This window comes from Panicum virgatum, chromosome 1N (assembly GCF_016808335.1).
Source record: "Panicum virgatum strain AP13 chromosome 1N, P.virgatum_v5, whole genome shotgun sequence".
Classification (NCBI taxonomy): Eukaryota; Viridiplantae; Streptophyta; class Magnoliopsida; order Poales; family Poaceae; genus Panicum; species Panicum virgatum.
Genome location: NC_053145.1, coordinates 49,396,713 through 49,416,683, shown reverse-complemented (window position 1 = coordinate 49,416,683; position 19,971 = coordinate 49,396,713). Strand labels below are relative to the sequence as shown.

The window sequence follows — 19,971 nt, the reverse complement described above, 5'->3', positions numbered from 1 at the left end:
AGATCCGTTTATTTTGTGATTTTAGTTTCGCGATTGCAACATACTTGTCTGGTTATTTTGTTAGTTATTTAGCACTAACTCCCACTCTTCTAGTAGGGATTGCTAGGCTATTTTGTGTGTTGATTAGGCTTTTTTCTCATTATTTTGTCGGATCCCTTTCTGATTTAGGGTTTGTTGAAGTTTAATCATGTGTGGATATGCGCTCGATTTGGTCATTCTCTGTTCATCATGTTATTGAGCTTCGTGTATATTTTAGTTGTTATTTTCACAAATTTAACCTACTTTATCATGGCGATCTATTAGTTGATTACTGCTATTTTCTGATTTGTCACTCGATTGATTCATGGCTCTTCCTCACACGATTTTGAGGCCGTCCTATATTTTTCTTGAATCATCCTGATCTCTTATTTCCCTCCTGCACTCAGTTTTAGTTTTATTTCTCTGACATGTGGGGTCTCTCTACTGTTCGTATTTTGGTCCGCGCGCTGCTTCTTTTATTCCGTTATTCTCGGTGCCTGATTCCCCTCTCATGGCATTTCGCATTCTCCTTTTCCTCTCGTCCAGTTGAGGCGATTCCTTCTAGGGTCCCTCCCGATCTCTGCTTTCTTTTCCATTTGTTCCGTCGATTTAGTTGTTTTCGGTCTCTAATCTCCATGTGTTTGCTCTACTGGTGTTGGATCTCTTGTTGTCCTTGTTGATTTTGGCTGTTTTTCTGATCTATTTTCGAGCTCTACAACCCCAGGAGCCCCCATGCCGAGGGGAGCAGCGGCAGCGCCAGCTCCTCGCCGGTGCCCGGGTTGGCAGTAGTGAGCCTGAGGGCAGAGCGGCTACCGTGGCCGGCGTCTTGCAGGCAGACCAGGTCGTTGCAGGTGCCAACCATGGAGGCGAGGCTCTGTCGATTTGTTGTTCGATTTTGACCCTTTCTATTCTTTCTTCTTCAGTCTGCTTGTCTTCTTCAGATCGCGTTTGATTCTGTTCGTGCTTTTGCTCGCCGCCAGTTGCCCCCATTGACCCCTGCAACCCTCCCCCTCTTCGTCTGCGTTAGTTCACTTCCCCCTCTTGACTAAAGTAACATCGGGTCCTTGATGATTTTTTTTTGCTTGTCGATTTATTTCCAGCACTGCTCATGGAGATTCGCAGATCTATTTAGGGTCTTTTCCAGTCGATTTGCATCGTTGGTAATGGATATTCGTTGTTCGATTTCGTTCCTTTTCCAGTCATTTTCAACAGCTGCTCATGTCGATTCCGGGTTGGTGCATTCCTGTTTGATGATTTTATTTGTAGTTGCTGTATTCTTCCCACTTAATCGTGCCTTTTCTGTATATGAGATTTCTCTCATTGGAACTCTATGTTCTTACCCAGGTTATTTGGTGGTTTGGGTAGCTTTTCATTCATATCTCATATAAGTGGGAAGAACATATCCTAATGTACCTAACCCTTCCAACGAGAGAATAATTTAGTGTAGCTGCTTTGTTATCTAGGTACTGAATAATTAGTAGCTAGTATTTGCATGTTTTTCTCTGCATATTAAATATTTAAGTTTTTCTCTAAATTTCATTTTCTGTGTGCTATGTTTGTTTCTGTCACTCACATTTTCCTGTTATCAAGTCATTTAAATATACAGTGTCATGATGTTGATAGTGTTCGTAGACTATATCTACAGTGATCATTACACTATCATTACAATGTTTAGTCAGTGAATTTGATCTGATTCCCTTGATTTCATCTTAGTACATATCTATATAGTTGGTTATTCCTGTTCTTGTTAGTTATTACTCTAATTTTTAATATACAGTGCTCAGTATACTGATCTTAGTACATGTCTGTTTCCTTTTATCCTGTTAATTTGGCAATCCTAGATTTTCATGGCCCAATAAACTCAAGGCCCATTCATTTATTTGGGCTGGTGTTCTATTTTTATTTATTTCTTTTTATTTGCATCGGCTATTTTACTCCCATTTATCTGATCTGGGCTGGGCTTCTATTTATTTCAGTGGCCCAATAAATCCTAGATTTCATCTGTTGCCATTCTTTCTTCTTCAGTTGTCGTCTCTCCCCTTTCATTTTTGTCCATCATCTGTTTCTTGCTCCTGCTCTAAGGCATGATCCTTTTTTTCTTTTGCTTTCCTTCATCTTATTCAAATTCTAGTCTGTTGTCCTTTCTCAATTTCTAATGTTTTTGGTTTAAATCTTAGTATACTTCTAGCCTTACAATTGTCCAGTTACAGTTCATAGTTGTTCTAGTTACGGTAACCATCTTATTGTAATTCTTATATAACCAAGGTGTCATTTTGCATTTGGCATTCGACATTTGAGGGGTTCACCCTACTCTTCCAAAATTCTGTTATTTTCTACACTATAGAATTATTTTCATATGTGTGTTTGCATTTTTGTTTTCCTGTTTGCCCCCTGGCGTTGTGATCGTGATATTAGCCTCTCGTCAGTTTTGATTTCCCCTAATTCGTTAAGTTCCTTGTTTAGTCCCCTGGCATTATGCTTCTATATTTTACTCATTTTATTTTGCTAGTAGCACTCAACTTATGGTTCGTTTGTAACATTGTATTAGGCTAGTTGACTAGTTATTATTTATACTGCTTTGTGATAATTATTATGGTTTCTAGTCAGTTTCAGTTTCGTTTAATAGTAGCTTTGTTTTGTGTCACTTTCAGTTATGTTTAGTAGTAGCTTTTTTTTCGTCCAATTTAATTGATTTGCTGCCTTAAGTTCAGTATTATTTGTTCTTTTTTAGTTAAGATGGCAAGGAAGAAGCGTAAAGCGGTTATAGATGTAGGTAGTTCTGATGATTCTGACAAGGATTTTGAAGCTTTATCTGATTCAGAATCTGAAGATTTAGATGATGGTCACAATGAGAGTGATGTAAGTTTATTATTTTATATTTCATCACTTGTTTAATTTGATGGTTTCGTTTATTTCATTTGTCTGTCATTTTTATTATCTCTTTTGCTGCAGCGCTCATATTCTGAAGATAATCAGTCTATCCAGCGTGCTGCTTATAAACAAGTTCTTAAGGAGGTTTGTGGTACTTTTAATGCTAATTGTGTTCCCTTTATATGATTTGCTGATATTCTCTCTTTGTCTATCTTTATTGATATGTTTACTTTGTTGTATCTATAATTTGTAGTATACTGAAATCAAAATTTTGAAGGAGAAGTTGGCTTTGGCTCTGAGTCGTGAGGTTACACTTTATCTGTTTTATTTTGTAGTTTGTATTTTGTATGTTTCATTCGTATTTTTCAGTTTTATTTACATGTTTTTGTTCAATCTAAATTTTTCTGTAGGAGAAAAAGGCTCACACTGTTAAAAAGTCTAAAGATGCTTTTACCAGATTCTCAGTTTCAAATTTCTCATCTGTTATTGAGTCATTGTCTCCAGAACATAAGAATGTCATTGATGATTTTGGATTTGGGTGCCTTCTTCAGTTTGACAAATGCTTTGTGCCTAACAAGTTTGCTAAGTGGGTTGCTAGACTTGTGAACTATAGGTCTGGTGACATAGTAATTGATGGCAAAGTTATCTCTCTTACCAGGGAATCAGTCCACTTAGTTCTTGGTGTTCCCATAACTGACTTGTCGTTTCCTACTGATCCTTCCACTGGAAAAGCTATTGTTCTATCAAAGTTTGGAAAGCGATCTATACCATCTGTTAGTTTCTTTGCAAATAAGCTTCTGAATCATGATCCTATGTCTGATGAAGATCTTTTCATCTGCTTTATTCTGGTTGCTATGGCTAGTTTCTTGTGCCCTAATTCCTCTCAAGCTCCAAGTTACAAATACTTTGGTATTTTTGAAGATCTTCAAAATGTCAAGCAGTATGATTTTGCTGGATATATATTACAGTGGTTATTGGATAGTGTGAAGAGTTTTAACCGTGGTAAAAGTTCCTTGGACTCTGATGGCGGTACTCTTGGTGGTTGCATCTATTATCTTGCTGTAAGCTTTCTTTGTGTACTAATGTTTATTTTTTATATGCATTCCTCTTATTTTTTTGGTTCATTTATTTTTCTGTTGTACACAGGTGTTGTACTTAGATTTTGTTGATTTTGGTGCTCGTCAAGTTTCTGATTCTGTGCCTCGTATATCTGTTTGGAAAGGCGGCATGATTAAGGAGTATTCTCAGTATGATTTAAAATCTAATGGTTCTTATGGATATCATCCATTACTTGATGTTTCTCGTACTTGCTATTTTAAGGTATTTAGTTTGTTTCTAATCATCCAGTTTGTTTCTTGTATTATTTTTTAGATTATTTCTCAGATTTGTTTGTTTTATGTGTCTAGGACTTGAGGTTTCTGTTCAATCCTTTGTCAAAGTTTTTGGATGATTCATTTGTTGACAAGCTTGATTCACATGCCGGGTGCAAGCTTCCTGATTCTTTAAAGACCAATATTTGCAAGCTTATTCAGAATTACTGCTTCAATTGTGGTGTTTCTATTAATATGGATGTTCATGCCGTCAATTCTTTACCTGAAGATTTGAAGTCAACATTTTGCAAACTTCTGACGCATGCTTATTCCATTGATACTCGCGCTCAAAAATTAATTCTTGATCTTATCAAGCTTGTTGTTCATTGCTTTGATGAAGAAGGTTCTGGTACTCCTCCTGCTGAAACCACCTCTGCTGATAATACACCCAATTTGCATCCTGAAGATACTAAGGATAATTCTGCAGAATTAAATGTTAGCACTGATGGTGCCATAGGTGTGTTTTCTTTACTCATTTTTTCATTGTTTAATTTTAATGTTATGATCTATAACTTTTTTTCTTTTGTTAGATGGTGATAATCTTGGATACTCTTCTCAATATGAGCTGCAAAGATCAAGACTATATTCAACTCCTAATGTCAAGTGTCATTCTCAAAAGGTTTTAACTCCATATTTTTTCCTGCCCGTTTTATATTGATTTTATTTATATTTTTGTTCTAATTGTTTCCTTTCTAATAATTCCTTTAGGTCCCTTCTTTGAAATCTGTCCTCTCTAATTATGTTGACGATGATTCGAATAGATCAGTGTCTTTGCCGGTTCCTAATTTGCCTCGTTCATCATTGAAACCATTGAATTCAACTGTATGTACACCTTCCTTTTGTTTAGTTTCTATATGTATTAATAATTCTGTAATTGTTTCATATTTTCTAATATTCTATTCATTGTTTTATCATTTTCTTCAATTATATCAGCCGGGTCCGTCCTCTGTTGATAGAGTAATGAAGAAGTTGATTAAGCCAAGTTAGTATTATTCAAACCTATATTTATTCTGAACCCTAAATTTTCAATGTTTTAATCTTTTCATTCTTTGTTAATTTTTTTAGATGATTCAACCCCAGCTAAAATTGTGAAATCTTCTTCTCGTTTTGTACCTTCTCCTTCTGGTTACCCTGCTGACCGTAAGTTTGTAATTCTTTTATTCTTTTTATAAATGTTTATTATCCTTATTTTATTATAAATATTTTTTTCATTTTAGTTTTGTAATATCCTGAGTCTATTCTTCTTTGTCAGATCCTTTGTATCGTTGTTTGTACAAGAAATTTGATGACTCTGTTTCTAAAGTTCATGGAAATCATCAATCGTCTCAGAAGTCTCCTTTATCTGATTGTACTAATTCCCCTCTAGATAATCGAGTAAATAAGTCTGTTTCGTTTGCTGCACAAGATGTTGGCCCAAGTGATGTCATCATGCTCGATCCTGACCACAACTATGTTCCTGATTCTGTTTCTCCTTCCCCTAGACCTAAACTATCAAGGCTTTCTTCCCTAAAGGTATGTTAAATTTGTTTATTTCATTGTTTATGTATTTTACTTTTTTTATGCATCTGTCTGAAACTTTATTTTTCAGAGTAACTGTGGTCAAGAAAATGTTTCGCCACGATCATCTCAAAAGGTAACTCCTCTTTTCTGTTTGTATTTATTATATTTTCCTACCTGTATATCTTCTTTCTCCAATATTTTTGTTATATTTCTCTAGATCTATTTTTTGTAGTTTCCTATTGTCATGCAGACTTTGGAATTCACCGCTCATACTACCCCAAGAATTCGTTCTAATAATTTGAAAGCTCTATTTTCTCATTTATCCAATTCTAAGTCTACCACTGAAGTTGTTCCTTCTTCTTCAAAGAAAAAGGTTTTTTCCTTTTATGTTTTCTATTATTTATTTCCTTTTTTATATATTTTATTGTTCAGCAAAGCGTGTTTAATATTGTATTATTCTGTGTGGTGGTAATTACTTATATTGTTTTTACTTGAGATTGACTGTACATGTTTAATATTGTATTATACACTTCTTAATTTTCCAATCCCCCTCCCTAAAGTGACAGCATTCCTTCCTTTCATTTACACCTCCTAATATACTGTAAATTTAACTTTGTCTCGATGTAATTCATAGATTTTGTTCATTATATTTTTTTTAGGAATGTCCAGATGTTGAAATTGTTGGCCAATCTTCTTTAGCTGCCAATGTTCAAGCTATGTCTAAAGTGTCTGAAGAGGTGTATAATTCAAACCTACGATCTAGTACTAAAACACCTGGATCTGTTCAGAGAGTTGGTGTTTCTGGTTCTCAACCAAGCTCTCGATTCAAACCTTCTGATTCCTCAACTGGAGGTAAATTGCCACTTCATGGGCCAAGACGTTTTGCAGTCGCTTCTAGAGTTTATTGTCGTGATTATGTTACAGCTACCAACAAATTCTCTGTTTCCAAGTCTGAGGTTCTCAACTATAAAATTCTTTGCAAGCTGGCTTCTTCATAGTTCCAGAGGTGGGTTTCCCATATACATTTTATCTTGTTATTATCAGTTCATTTTGTTTTTGTTTGTTGTACCTTTTCAGGTAACTTATATGTTCATATTATTTTTAATTTACTCAGCGAGGATGCTGTTAATCTTTCTGGTGTTCGTTGTACTTTCTGGTCTCTTGGTGAATCCCTTAAGCCTGATGGCTTAGTCAAGACCTTTGTTGTATCTGCCTTTTGCTACAGTTTGTTTCAGAAACCCAATGGTCATCCAGATGTTTCGAAGAGGCATTACTTCTTTGCTAACATTGGTGTAAGTGGCTCAAAATTATTATTATTTTTAATTATCTTGTTTTCTGTTTCTTATACTTCACATTGATCTTTTCTTTAAATTCATGCTTCTAATTCATTTAGGAGAATCTTTTGAAAGATTTTGATGATGCTGATCAGGATGTTTTGGCTCGTGCTTTCAAAAGATCATCAAAAGCTAGACCTCTAAACCATTCTAATGCGGTATATAATGTTTCATTATTTCTTCTGCTCATATTTATTTTCTTTTCATACTCTTACTGTAATTTTTTCTTGAAATTTTTTGTAGCTCTTTTTCCCAACCTGCTTTGAGGATCACTGGTTTGTCTTTGTTGTTGATATTAAAGACAGGAAATTTGTGATTCTTGATTCTTACTACAAGGAGAATGATGAATTTCAAGAAATTGTTCGTGAACGCATGGTTAGCTTTTTTACATCTTTGTTGTACTTTGGTTTAACTGGCTGTCAACTCTCATTATTTTTTTCCTTATCTAGATATCTTCTTTTGAGCATCATTGGGAAAAATATGTGCAAGTTGAAATGGGATTCCAAGATTTTGATACCATTTATCCAGCAGTCCCTGAACAACCTCTTGATATTTTTTTTGAGTAGCTCATGAGTTGTATTTGAGCCTGCACTATGAGTAATGTGAAACTTAGTATTTTTTTTCCTCCAACGATCAATGAAATACTTTTCTGGTATTTTATTAATTTCTTCTTCAACTATAACTTTCAGGATATGTGCACAAAGGATGCCATCTTTGTTGAATTTTCCACATATGCAGCTGAACTCCTCCTTTCCTTCAGTTAAGTCTGTTGCCACTATGTATTTCCGAATTCTCTGATGTTTCTTTATTTGATTAGACTTGTACCACACTTCAAAACATTTTCCTTGTTCAGTTTCCTTATATTTGTATCTTTCTGTCAGCCTCAATTGATTCATAAACTTCAAATATATGTTTCTGTTATATAGATCCATTGCTTGCTGCTCAATTGTGTACCCATAGTGCAATTCCTTTGCTGTCTTCTCTTTGCTGAAGTTGTCTTCTATTTCTTCTTTGTTTCTTATACTGTCCACTATTCTTTGATACTCACGCAAGAAACTGACAATGCTATATGTAGGTCCAACATTGTCTTTGAATCTTGCATTCGTTCCTTCACTCCTTCCAGTGCTCTGTATGAATGGGAAGAAGTCATTTTTGAAGTACACAGGTATGAACCTTTTTCTTGTCTCCCACATTTTGGTGAAATACTTGTTCTTCTCAAGCTTATAATCAAGTATCATTTTCTGCCACAGCATCTCAAATTCCTCTTCTGTCACTGAGAAGTTTACTGTGTCTTCAAATATTTCTGGTAAGCCCTTATTTGCTGCAAAGCATCTTAAATTCTTGTTGTAACATTTTGATTTTATATGGAAGAAGCAGTTTCTGTGCTTGCTTTCTGGGAACACCTTTTCTATAGCTGACTTCATTGCTTTGTCTTGATCTGTTATAATAGACTTTGGATGCTTTCCTCCCATTGAATCTAGGAATGTTTCAAACACCCATTTGAATGTTTCCGTTGTTTCATCTGACAGGAATGCACATGCAAACAAGCATGTGTGTGCATGCCCTGTAATCCCAACAAATGGTGCAAATGGTAGGTTATATCTGTTTGTCATGTACGTAGTGTCAAAGCTCACACATTCACCATATTCTGCATACCACTTTAGTGATATTCCTTCCCTCCAGAAAAGATTTTTGACCTTCATGTCATTGTCCACTTGGAACCTGTAGTAGAATGTTGGATCTTCTGCTTTTCTTTTTCTGAAGTAGTCCATTGCTTGTGTCATGTCATTACCTGTAACCTCTCTGTTAATTTTTGTTCTCAGATTTTGCACATCTTTTGTCTTGTATGGCAGTGCTGTCAATCCTCCTCTCAGGTAAGACAGGATAGCTATCATTTTTCTTGTAGGTATATTGTTGTCATTGAGTGTCCTTATTATCCCTTTCTCCATATCTGTCATGTATTTTTTCCCACTGAACAACTGATTTCTCCTCTGTGGGCTGAGCTCATGGTTGTGGTCTAAATCAAGTCTAATAATTTTCCAGACCCCCAATGCTTCCTTAACCACCATCACACACTTGCAGTCTGTCTTGACCTGTACATTTGTTTTTCTTTTGGTCTTGTCCTTCCTATTGCCATCCTCCATCATAGTTTCTTCTGTGTTTTCTTCTTCAGATTTCTTTTCTTGCTTCCCATAGCGATGACATTTCATTTCTTGCTTGTATATCTCCTTGTTCCTGTTCTTTGCTGATGTTCTAGCTACATGTGAAACAACTACTTGAAATCCAGCTAGAAACCCATAAAATGAGAAGAAATGATTGGCATCATCTCTGCTTTTAAATTCTTGTCCAATCTGAGGTGTGTATTTGCTGTCTATGTCCGCATTGTTCCCTTCTGCTGCAGCTTGCTGCTCACTCTTTAGAAATTCTTCTATTTCCTCCTCTGTCAGTGGTTGGCTGCCATTTGTATCATTTTCATCATGCTGTTCTTCATTTATCTGCATTGATGTAGTTGATGTTTCATCCTGGGCATTTCCACCTGCATGCAGCTGATATGAATTTTTTTCAGTTCTAGTTTTTTGTCTTATATCTTATCTTAACAAACTCATTATTTGTACCCTATATTATATTATATGATTATAAGTTGCATTACCTCTTGTAAACTGATTGTGCTGAAAATTTCATGTTGACATACTCCATCATCCATTGTTATGTCATTTTCCTCTTCCTCATGTCTCCCCGTCTGATCTCTCTGAAATAGTCAGGTTCATTAACTTATTTCCATTGTGGCAGTAATTAATTTTTATAAAACATAGACATTATTTATCTAATTTTAACCTGAAAACTTGCCATGCCATCTATGTTTGGGGCCATCTCTTTATCTTCTCCTTGACTCTGCATTGTGGTTATCCTCATTGACTCTTCATCCTGTGTCTCATTCATGTCATTGTTATATGATCCATTTGTGCTACTCTGTATCTGCAAATTCTGCATGTCACATATTTTTGTGCACATTAACAATATATAGTATTAATAGAATATGTGATATATTTATTTCCTTTGTTTCTTACCTGTGATACATGTTTGCCTTTCAGCATCTCCAAATATTGTTGATACTCATCCTGATCAGATACATACAGTAAACTTAAGTTAAACTTACAGTCTACATTTGCAAGAATTTTAATAAATCTACAGTCATTTCATTCGCAAACATCTTTTTCATTTGTTTTGTACCTGGCTATTGGTTAGAGAGCTTCCATCTTCTTGTGATAGTTTGATCTGATCCATCAACAGTCCTGTGTAGAATCCCTGAAATCATATATATGTTAATTTATAGATTTTGTTAAAAAAAATTTTCAGATTTGTTGTTTCTATCTGTTTTGGATCAATCAAGCAGGATATACATGCATGAATGAAAAGATAAGTTCTTTCTTACCTGCCCAAGCTGTTGGTTTGTGTTTGTTAATTGCAAACTGTTTGCACTGATGATGCTGTCTAGTTCATCTGTCCATGTTTGATTCAAAAGCCCTGTTGAACTTAATTCATAATTGAACATTGGAAATCTATCTGTATGCTGAACTTGATTTCCACTGTCTTTGGTCCATGTTCCTGTTCCCGTTCCAATTTCCTGTAATCAAACATGATAAAATTAGACATGTTTCTAATCTGTTATGTTCAGATCCTATATTCTCTTTTTCATAACCACACTAGATCTACTTGTTTCTTTTCCATATTTTTCAAGATTCAACAGATAGTCTACTTACTTCATACTGGTAGTTGCTTTGGCTTGATGAAATCCTCAATTCTGCAGGGAATTGCATCAACTGGTTTTGTTGATTTGGCCCCTCTCCAGATCGATCTGCTTCATCCCCATCTTTCTCTTTCATCTGGACAGCAGATCCAGTTTTTTGACGCCTGGATAGCAGAGCACGAGATGTGCTCCTCCTTTGTGTACGTGGAAAAGGTATGTTTTTTTTGGAGATCTTCTTGTTGTTCAAGTCACGCAGCATTTTGTTTTTTGGGCCTTCTTATTTTCTTCATCTCTTCTGGTCCAAATTTTTGTTTTTCCATGGTTATCGTTCAGCTTTTTGCATTAGGCCTGTTATTCTTATGGCCCATCTTATTCCTGCGTTTTTTTGTTTTCTTATGGCCCATCTTATTCTTATGGCCCATCTTATTCTTATGGCCCATCTTATTCCTGCGTTTTTTTGTTTTCTTATGGCCCATCTTATTCTTATGGCCCATCTTATTCCTGTGTTTTTTTGTTTTCTTATGGCCCATCTTATTTGTGCTTTATTTTTTGGCTGAACCTATTTGTTGGGCTTTTTCCTCGGCCCAGATTTTCTCCAAGTTTTTAATTGTGTTAGTGGGCGTAGGCTCTTCGGTTCCCGCGCCTCCTCTTCTCCATCTCTTCACGTTTCCTTCTATAAATTGCATTTTTCTGTCTGTTCATCGCTCCTGGCTTCTCATCTTCTTCTCGGCATCTTCGTTTTGTTTCTTCTTCTCCCCACCCCCTCTCTGTTCAGGTTTGTTTCTTCTTCTCCCCACCCCCTCTGTGTTTCTTTCTCCTCACCTGTTTCTCATCTGATGTCTCGCCAGGTTAGTTTCTTCTGAAGGCACGTTGGTTTATTGCTATCTCTGTATCCCCCCTTCTTATTGTGAAACCAGCGCTTCCCTCCCCTTTTTGTTTTCTGTATCTATTCCTCCCCCAGCTTATCATCTTTGATTCGTCAGATTTGTTTCTTTCTTCTCTCTTGTTTGATTTCCTATTTTTTTCCTACTCTTTTTATTTTTCCTGTCAATCCTGTTTATAGGATCATCTCTCTCCTTTTATGTAGTGACAAATATTGAAGCTTTTATTTACACCTTCTCAGTAGCTGTCACTTTAACTATGTTTTGTTGTAATTCATAGTTTTGGTAACTGTCTTTGTAATTGTAAAATTCAGAAGATAAGCAATGTTAAACAGTTGTTCCCTGTATAGTTTATCTGAATCATATAATTATTTTGCTCACTAGTTACATTCATCTTATTTGAATCTTTTTGTATTTCTTTGCTCAGATAATTTGACTACAAGGAGTACGGTGTCAAGAAACTTCTACTTTTTTGATCATGGAAGGCCTCAACAAGGTATTGTTTTTATAACATTTCAACTAATTTATTCTTTTTTCTACTTATTGTATGCTTATATCTGAGTATAGATGTTGAGTTCATTTTTGTATTTCTAGTCTATTTATATTCATTTTACAGTGTAGTTTATAGTGTAGTCTATTTCTTTCTTACATACACATTGTAGTGACAGTTTACCTTATTGCAAATTATAGTGTTCGCAACACTGTCATTTATGTTCATTTTGGGTTTTCGGTGTAATTAATCAATAAATTACAATCATTTTGATATTCTATGTGCTATTTTTTCTTGCGACTTTAGTTCCTTCTGGAACTTCTGGAACAATTTGTAATCTGATCAGGTGTTTAATGTTTCATAGCGTTTTACTTTGAATATCGAAAGCATGTTGGTAGATTTAGCCGCTGTGTTCATTTTTTGCTTTACTTCTAATCTTAAGTTCAGAATTTGTTTTTAATTATGCTCTGTTATTTTCAGTTAAATGATTTAGATGCTTTTGATTGTGTGTAATTTGGAATATTTAACATCTCACAGTCAATTAATACAATGTTCTCTGTATTTTCAGTTATCTGAGCTTAAGCCAGATGGTTTTAGGAGGGATCTTGTTCTCATGCGGCGTGAAAATTTCACTTATCTTGGAATTGAAGAAGGCTCTCAGACATGTCTAGTTTTGGCATGGTCAAAGGAAACCAATCAAACTGATCGGCATATGCTGACTGTTCGTGCTTTGCAGCGCCTTGTTGGATCAAAGCAAGTTCCTAACTATCGCATTGCTCCCGATCCTTCCCGTAACTTTGGTTTTATTTTGTGCCCTGACGAGGACAAGGCTGAAAAACTTCGTGGGCACTATGTCAGAGTTGGCGATGAGAAGATCTTTTTTGATATTGTCTCTAGTGTGGGGTACATGCCTTATCTTGATGATGTCAACCAGCATCCAAGAGTGTCCAAGATGATTTGAGATGAAGCTATGAATTGCTGGCACTACAGCCCTGCAAACTTTGATGCCTTATCTAGTAGTTTTATATTTAGTTGTTCAAACTATGGTCTTTTGTAATATGAATGATCTACTATTGCACTTTTTAAATTATTAGTTAAAACTCTGATGCCATTTTGTAATATGAATGATCTCTATCGCTTAAGCTATTAGTTGTTTGTTTATCATATTTTATTACCTTAGATCTTATCTTTTATTTGTCCTATGTAACACTGTGTTTTATGCATATCTATTTATTTGCTACTCCTGTCAACAATAATTTTTGTATTGAACTTTATTTGGTCATTTGTTTCCGCAGCCTTTAATTTGACCAGGTCCACTAACTGTTATTATGGATACTGGTTCAAATATAATCAAGGCTATATTCATCCTTTTTCTCCATTTTATTATTATAGTTGACATCCACTTTAAATTGGTATTTCAACGGTTTGAGATATTTCTGGTTCATAAATTTACTTGTTGCATCATTTTGTACACCTAGCCAGTTTCTTTGGGAGTTACAGTTAGTTTAAATTATACTGACAGTGATTTTCTTAATAAATGACTGTGGTTTTAGTGCTGTCAGTTACTCATGTAGTGGCTGTGGTTTTCTGGATTGGTACAATATTTTTGTAAAGTGTTATACATTAATTTCTGTTTTTTATAACCTAAAGTCATGTTCATGTTACTGTTAAGCCATGTAAGTTTTGCATCTTATGATGTTTTTCAGTGATCTGTTTTAAGTTCCCAGATTATGATTAGAACATTTAGTAGTTTTTTCAGTTTGGTTAATCCGTTAATATTGTAGTTTCATCATGAATAAAACCAATCGTCTACTGCTTACTTGGGTTTTGACATTTGCCATTCAGTACATTTCCTGTTAGCACTTGACTCCCATTTCTCTCTTCTTCATTGTAATTTTCATATTTGCTTACATTTCTTGATGCACCAGTCTGTTTTGCATTATTGCTTTCTGTTGTCTGAACCTGAAAGTAAATGATACAGTTATAATGTTGTGTTTTACATATATATGTTACAGTAATCTGAATAGATTCCTGCATATTCCATCAGCTGAGTTTAATTCATGTTCCTCATTTACTTCTGCTGACTCCAGAAGCTGCATAGCAAAGATTTTATTCAGTTTCCATCTATTTTAGTTAAATTGGTTAGTACAGTCAGTATTAACTAATGTTACATATGAAATTGTACTGTCAGTTTACTGAATGGCCACTGTCATTTCATATCCTTTGTAATATAACATATACCATTGATAATGTTGTAATTTCTACTTGTTCTTGAGAATTTTGTATCTGCTACATCAGTATGTCTGCATAAAATCCCTGCTGAAATATAATAGTTCAGTCAGTTTTGCTCCACTAGTATGTTACTGTTTGTCTTTCCTTCGAAGTCAATTTTTTATATTTCATCTTTTGAATATTTCTCATTCAAGCCTTTCATTTGTTCGGATCCTATAAATTAAAATGTGGATTCTGGTTCAAATAAATTTTAGGCTACATTCAACTTACAGTTCAACTATGCTATAGTGACAGTGTACCTATAACTGTCATATATTCTATATCTTGGTGTGATTTTTTTCTTCGAATTTTCCTATTTGTTTTTATAATTTTCAACTTACAGTTCAACTATGCTATAGTGACAGTGTACCTTTAACTGTCATATGTTCTATGTCTTGGTGTAATTTTTATAATTTTCATATTTGTTTCTGTCATATGCATTTGGCATTTGTTGGGTTTACAACACCCTCAAAATTTCTGTTTTTGAATTCCATAGAAATTTCTGTTCAATTTTGATTTTTGTTTCTGCCATATGGATCTGGCATTTGTTGGGTTTACAACACCCTCAAAATTTTTGTGTTTGAATTCCATAGAAATTTCTGTTAAATTTTGATTTTTATTTTGGTTATTTGAAATATTTGATATAAGGTTATTAGGTTTGTCTTGTTTCTCTGATTTGTGTGACTTTAGTATTATGAATCACTCAACTTGTGTTTCAATATGTAATTTGTGTGATTTTCCTGCCTACTGTCACTTGAGTGAATATTGCTTCTGTTTCACTCAGTTTCTATGGTTGTTTATGTTTCGTGTGATTTGTTCCTTCTAACCACTCGAGTGAACGAAGCCTTCAAATCACCCAAGCATGATATAGACGGACCCTATTTTTATAAAGATGTCAATCCTTTTAAGTTACTCTTCCTGATTTTGTACCTCTCATTTGAATAACTTCATCTAAGTTTAATATTTTATACATGTAGACACTTGTATGTTCCATGCCATCTTAGGGACAGTCGAATCATTGAACAAATTTAAGTGTTCATGCTTGGACCCTCCAAAAGACTTCACATGGCACTTGTGTTTAGATAACCTGAAGTGTAAATATGAGCAGATTGTTAGCAAAGAATTGGCATTTGAGGAGAGTAGCAAAAGAGGCAAGGTTCGACTAGAAGCTGGATTGATACTATAAAAGGGCATGGCGTTATAGGCAGTCAAAAAGATGGGTCTGAGGTGAGATTTGCTTTTAGGTCTATTAATATGCTATGAACAGTTCGGTAAGCCAACACTTCAATTTCACACTTAGGCTTGATTATCAAAATTTACTGTACTCTTCATCATGCAAGTTTCATACATATAGCTGATCTCTTCTACTCTGAACTTCATGAAATCCGTTCTCTTATTAGACCCTAGCTAGCTAGTATCAACTATCTGATAGATGACCTGCGATTTATGTTTTTGGAAGAAGTTTCGAATAAATCAGATTGCCTTTTTTCTCCAGAATATTTCATTATTATTAGATATGCTTAGTTGTACTCCTAGCCTATACGGCCTATATATGTGAAAGGTCACCTCCTCCTTAGGTGTGTGGTGTTTGCTCAACTATCTACATGGTATCACTGTTGGTTGAAGTCGTGTACGTGTAGGATAGGCCCCCTCGGCCTATATATGTTGTAATCCTACCGGCAATGCAATCAATCTATTATTCCCATCTAATTCAACTTTCAATCACGAGTCTGGATCCTCCTCTAGGCCGGCTGTGTGCCCCCCTCCTCCGCTTCCCCAGGCGCCTTCTCTTCTCCTCTTCTCCACCAAGCGCCTCCCATTTACACCCACCACCAGCGCTACCCTTTCTTCTCCCCCCCCCCCACCCCCCACACCAGTGCTATCCCTTCGTCCCCCAGCGGATTCTATCTGTTCTTGTCCACCATTACCAGCGCCTCCTCTCCAGCAACTATTGATGTCATGGCAGACACTGCGAGCCCTTATGCCACCATTGCGTCAAGTCTCAGGTCCCCATGACTTTGGAACTCCGTTCTGTTAGTATTGATCTCCACCGGGCCAGTCCAACGACTGGTCCAACCTTGACTCGCGTCCTGATCGGGGACGTCTAGCCCATGATGAGGCTGGTGGGCCCCCGTCGTGCAGCCCTATAAAGTGGAGGTGGGGATTAGAGGCTCATGTCACGAGGTTCGCCGCCGCTACAGTTCCTACCATCCTAAACCCTAACCCGGTCTAGAGAGGGGGGCTGTCAGCGACGGGAAGCTCCACCGTGCTGCGCCGTTGCCGCCACTGGCTCTCCGTCGACTACAGCACCGGCACTGCACGTCGTCCTCCACCTTGAGCCACTCCAGCGGCGCGTCCATGACTACGCCGGCGGCACTCTGGACTCCGTCATCATGCTCGTCACCGACCATGGATGGTTTCTTCTTCAAGAACCAGTGAGTACTCCCACTCGATCTACTGCTAGTTGATCCAAAAGACCTAACATTGGTATCAGTTAGCCGATCTAGCGAAGTAGATCGATTTGGGAATGGATCCGAACTCAGATCGAAATAATTACAGAAAGGAAAGAAAGAAATATCGATTACGAATCGAATCGAAAGAGCAAAGACCCTAACCTTAGGGGATCGAGACCTACGCGAGCCGCCGGCTCACCAGTGCTCCAGCGCCGCGCGCCGGTGCACGGCCGCCACCGCGCGGGGGGGGGGAGGGAAGACCCGAGCCGCTGCGCTAGAGGAAGCACCCTCTCGATGCATGCACTGGAGGCCCAGTGTGCCGTCCCGGAGCCGCTCGACGGCGGCGCGCTCGCCGGCGAGGGGGACGGCGGCGGCGCCATCTCCTCCGGCCACCGCTCGGTGTGCTCAGGGAGAGAGATTGAAGGCCGTGTGGGCCGACGAAGAGGGGGGACAGGCGGCGGCGGCGCCACCTCCTCCGGGCGCCGCAGGCGGCCGCCGCTCCAAGAGCCGAGCCTCGCCGGGGGAGAAAATAAGGGGTTGGCGAGGGGGCGTGCAGCGGCGGTGCGGCGAAGTGTCGCCGCCGGCGGTCGGGCACCGAGCCAATAGAATAGAAGAGCAGCTAGGGTTAGGAGCTTGGCCGGCTCAAATCCCTCCCGATCGATGCGCTCCACCGTCCGATACAGATGGATGGATGGATGGGATCATGCCGGGGGGAGACGTGCGGCAGGATGGGCCGAATTGCTGGGCCGTCCGTCAGCTTCTGGGTCGGGCCCAGGCGGGCGAGCGGAGCCGCATTCGCTACTGGACCGGATCGGCAGCACGTGAGCAGGCCGAACTGAGCAGGTACAATCGGGCCGAGTAGCTGGCTGCTGAGCCAAGCGTGCGGGCCAAGCTGGGCCGAAAAACGGGCCGCTCGCGGAGGGGCGCTACTGGGCCGAGCCGAGCTAATGCAAGTTTGGGCATTTTGCACAGTAAAACAGGCTGCAGGTCGTTTTTCCATTGCTGGGCCAAAGTTCGACTATGCACAGTGACAAAGTTCAAGTTTTATTTTCAGAAGAATGCATTGATAGTTTGTTTATCTCTATTCAATTCGAACCAACGGGAGAATTGTTTTTAGAGAACAGACGAGTATGACGCTTTTATCTCTATGAAATTTTGAACCAACGGTATAAATTTCTTAGAAAAATAGTTGAGTAAAAGGAATGCTTCTGAAAAGAAATAAGGTAATATGCTCATGTTTCCGCTATAAAGTAAAAGTTTCATCCTCTATTTAAATTGGAACCAACGGGAAAATTTAAATAGAGGAGTAGAAAGATATTGTTTTAAAGTTAAATTATGGTATTGTTGTTTTCTGACCAAGCGTTGATGATAGAAATATTATAATTTTATTGTGAGTTTAAGTTTAAGGTAAAATTTTTGACATTCTTTGTATCAAAGTGATCAATTTTTCAGAGAAGAAAGAAAGACAAAGAAAAGCTTACGAAAGAAAGAAAAGTTTTCCGCTGCAATAAAGAAAGATAGACTCAGATAAGTTTTTCCCCACGGGAAAAAGGAGCCTTTAAGTTTAAGCTTAAGAAAAGCTTCCGCTGTTGTGTGTCAAAGAAAGGATGTTTTGGCACCATTTTGCCATTATAAGTGTCAAGTTGAGCATTACTTTGCTCTTAAAAGAAAAGAAATTTAAAATTTATTATAATGTTGTCATTTTCTGACCAAAGTTGATGATGACAATATTATAATTTTTATTCTAGTCATGTGTTCTATTTCTGCCCAATGGTGATATAGAATTGAAAGTAAAGGAAAGTTGTATGTTTTAATTTTGACCAACGTTAAATTGAGACATACAATTCTTCCCAAGTAGAGAGAAATTAACAGACAAAAGTTGATTCCGATCAACGCTACAGATAAAGCTTTGAGGTTACTCAGCTTGAGGTTAAGAAAGAAAAGTGCTTGTTCCATTATGACTTTTAGTTGATATGGAAAAGAGATGCAACTGTTTTCGAAAAGGTTTTGGTTTCTCTCACTAAAGTTTTGCGAATATTGTAATTCGTTAAATTTTCTGATTAAATTGGAACCAACGAGAAGATTTAATCAGAAAAGAAAGTATACGTGCATGTTTTAATCATTGTGACCAAAATTTTATCTCTATAAAGTGTTATCTTGTCCTTCAACAGTAAAGATAATGGTTGAAATGAGTTTGACGCACGTTCAATTTGACCAACGTTGAATTAAACATGCGTTGCAAATGCCTTTGAAGTTTTATACCGCATGTCGGAAAAGTTTTTGTCACTTATATCCTACATGACAGGAAAAGTTGTGATGGATCATGTGCTACTTGAATATCACATAAAAGTAAAGAAGTCTGGGGAAGCTTTTAAAGTTATCCCAGTAATTCTCATGCACTACTATAGTGACTTGAAAAGAATCGAAGGATAAAAAGAAAGTTGTATGCGAACCAAGATTGCAAGCATGACTTGCAAAAGTATAGCATAATGAAGGACTTGATGAGTTCTTGAAAGTGCAACAAATCAAGAACTCTGAGGACTTCTTGAAAAAAAACGAGGAGATGGTACTCCCATTATTTTGTATGACTTGGGCATATGAATAAAGTTCTAATAATGAAAGGTTCCTCGTTCACAAGTGTTAAAAACAGTTTCGAAATTATGGCAGCAAAGATTGTGCCATATTTCGAGGGGGGGAAGATTAGAAAGACAAGAAAGATTAAAATTTAGAGAGAATTTTCCCCGCAAAGTTAAATGCGATGCATTTTAAAAGTAAGGATGATCTATTAAAGTGAATATGACCGAAAAAAGGAGTACAACGGTCATAATGTTGATACCCCAACCATGAAAATAGACAAAACACCCGAAAGAAAAGGTGGTGCTTAAAGCACCCTTTGAGGCTTGTAAAGAACAAACCCAAATAAAAGTTTGAAGATATTCCATCTTTGCAATAGATGGGATAATCTGGGGAGTAAAGTATGCCGAGAACTAAGGGTTGAAAAGAAGTGGGACTGTATGTTCACTCCTATGATTCAA

General features: G+C 37.1%; 1 protein-coding gene and 2 long non-coding RNA genes across 3 annotated transcripts; all 3 read left to right on the top strand.

The window, feature by feature from the left end:
- The first annotated feature begins 2,690 nt into the window (after positions 1–2,690).
- On the top strand, positions 2,691–6,757 carry LOC120653613. The gene is made up of 13 exons (XM_039931320.1): positions 2,691–2,877; positions 2,971–3,033; positions 3,143–3,220; positions 3,300–3,950; positions 4,036–4,209; positions 4,296–4,716; positions 4,790–4,878; positions 4,968–5,081; positions 5,193–5,241; positions 5,325–5,399; positions 5,512–5,771; positions 5,848–5,892; positions 6,419–6,757. Exons 1-13 carry the CDS (start codon positions 2,755–2,757, stop codon positions 6,755–6,757), a joined length of 2,481 nt encoding a protein of 826 aa, XP_039787254.1. The 5' UTR covers positions 2,691–2,754.
- Positions 6,758–6,877: 120 nt separating this feature from the next.
- LOC120656376 lies at positions 6,878–7,468 on the top strand. The gene is made up of 3 exons (XR_005667885.1): positions 6,878–7,051; positions 7,153–7,251; positions 7,337–7,468. It is a non-coding gene; the product is annotated as an uncharacterized LOC120656376 (long non-coding RNA).
- Positions 7,469–8,139: 671 nt separating this feature from the next.
- On the top strand, positions 8,140–9,568 carry LOC120656377. The gene is made up of 3 exons (XR_005667886.1): positions 8,140–8,258; positions 8,344–8,399; positions 8,623–9,568. It is a non-coding gene; the product is annotated as an uncharacterized LOC120656377 (long non-coding RNA).
- Positions 9,569–19,971: the final 10,403 nt, after the last annotated feature.

Coding starts and splice junctions, on each gene's coding strand:
- LOC120653613 (XM_039931320.1), top strand. CDS start 2,755: ATGGCAAGGAAGAAGCGTAAAGCGGTTATAGATGTAGGTAGTTCTGAT. Junction 2,878..2,970: donor ATGGTCACAATGAGAGTGAT/GTAAGTTTATTA, acceptor CTTTTGCTGCAG/CGCTCATATTCTGAAGATAA. Junction 3,951..4,035: donor GTTGCATCTATTATCTTGCT/GTAAGCTTTCTT, acceptor TGTTGTACACAG/GTGTTGTACTTAGATTTTGT.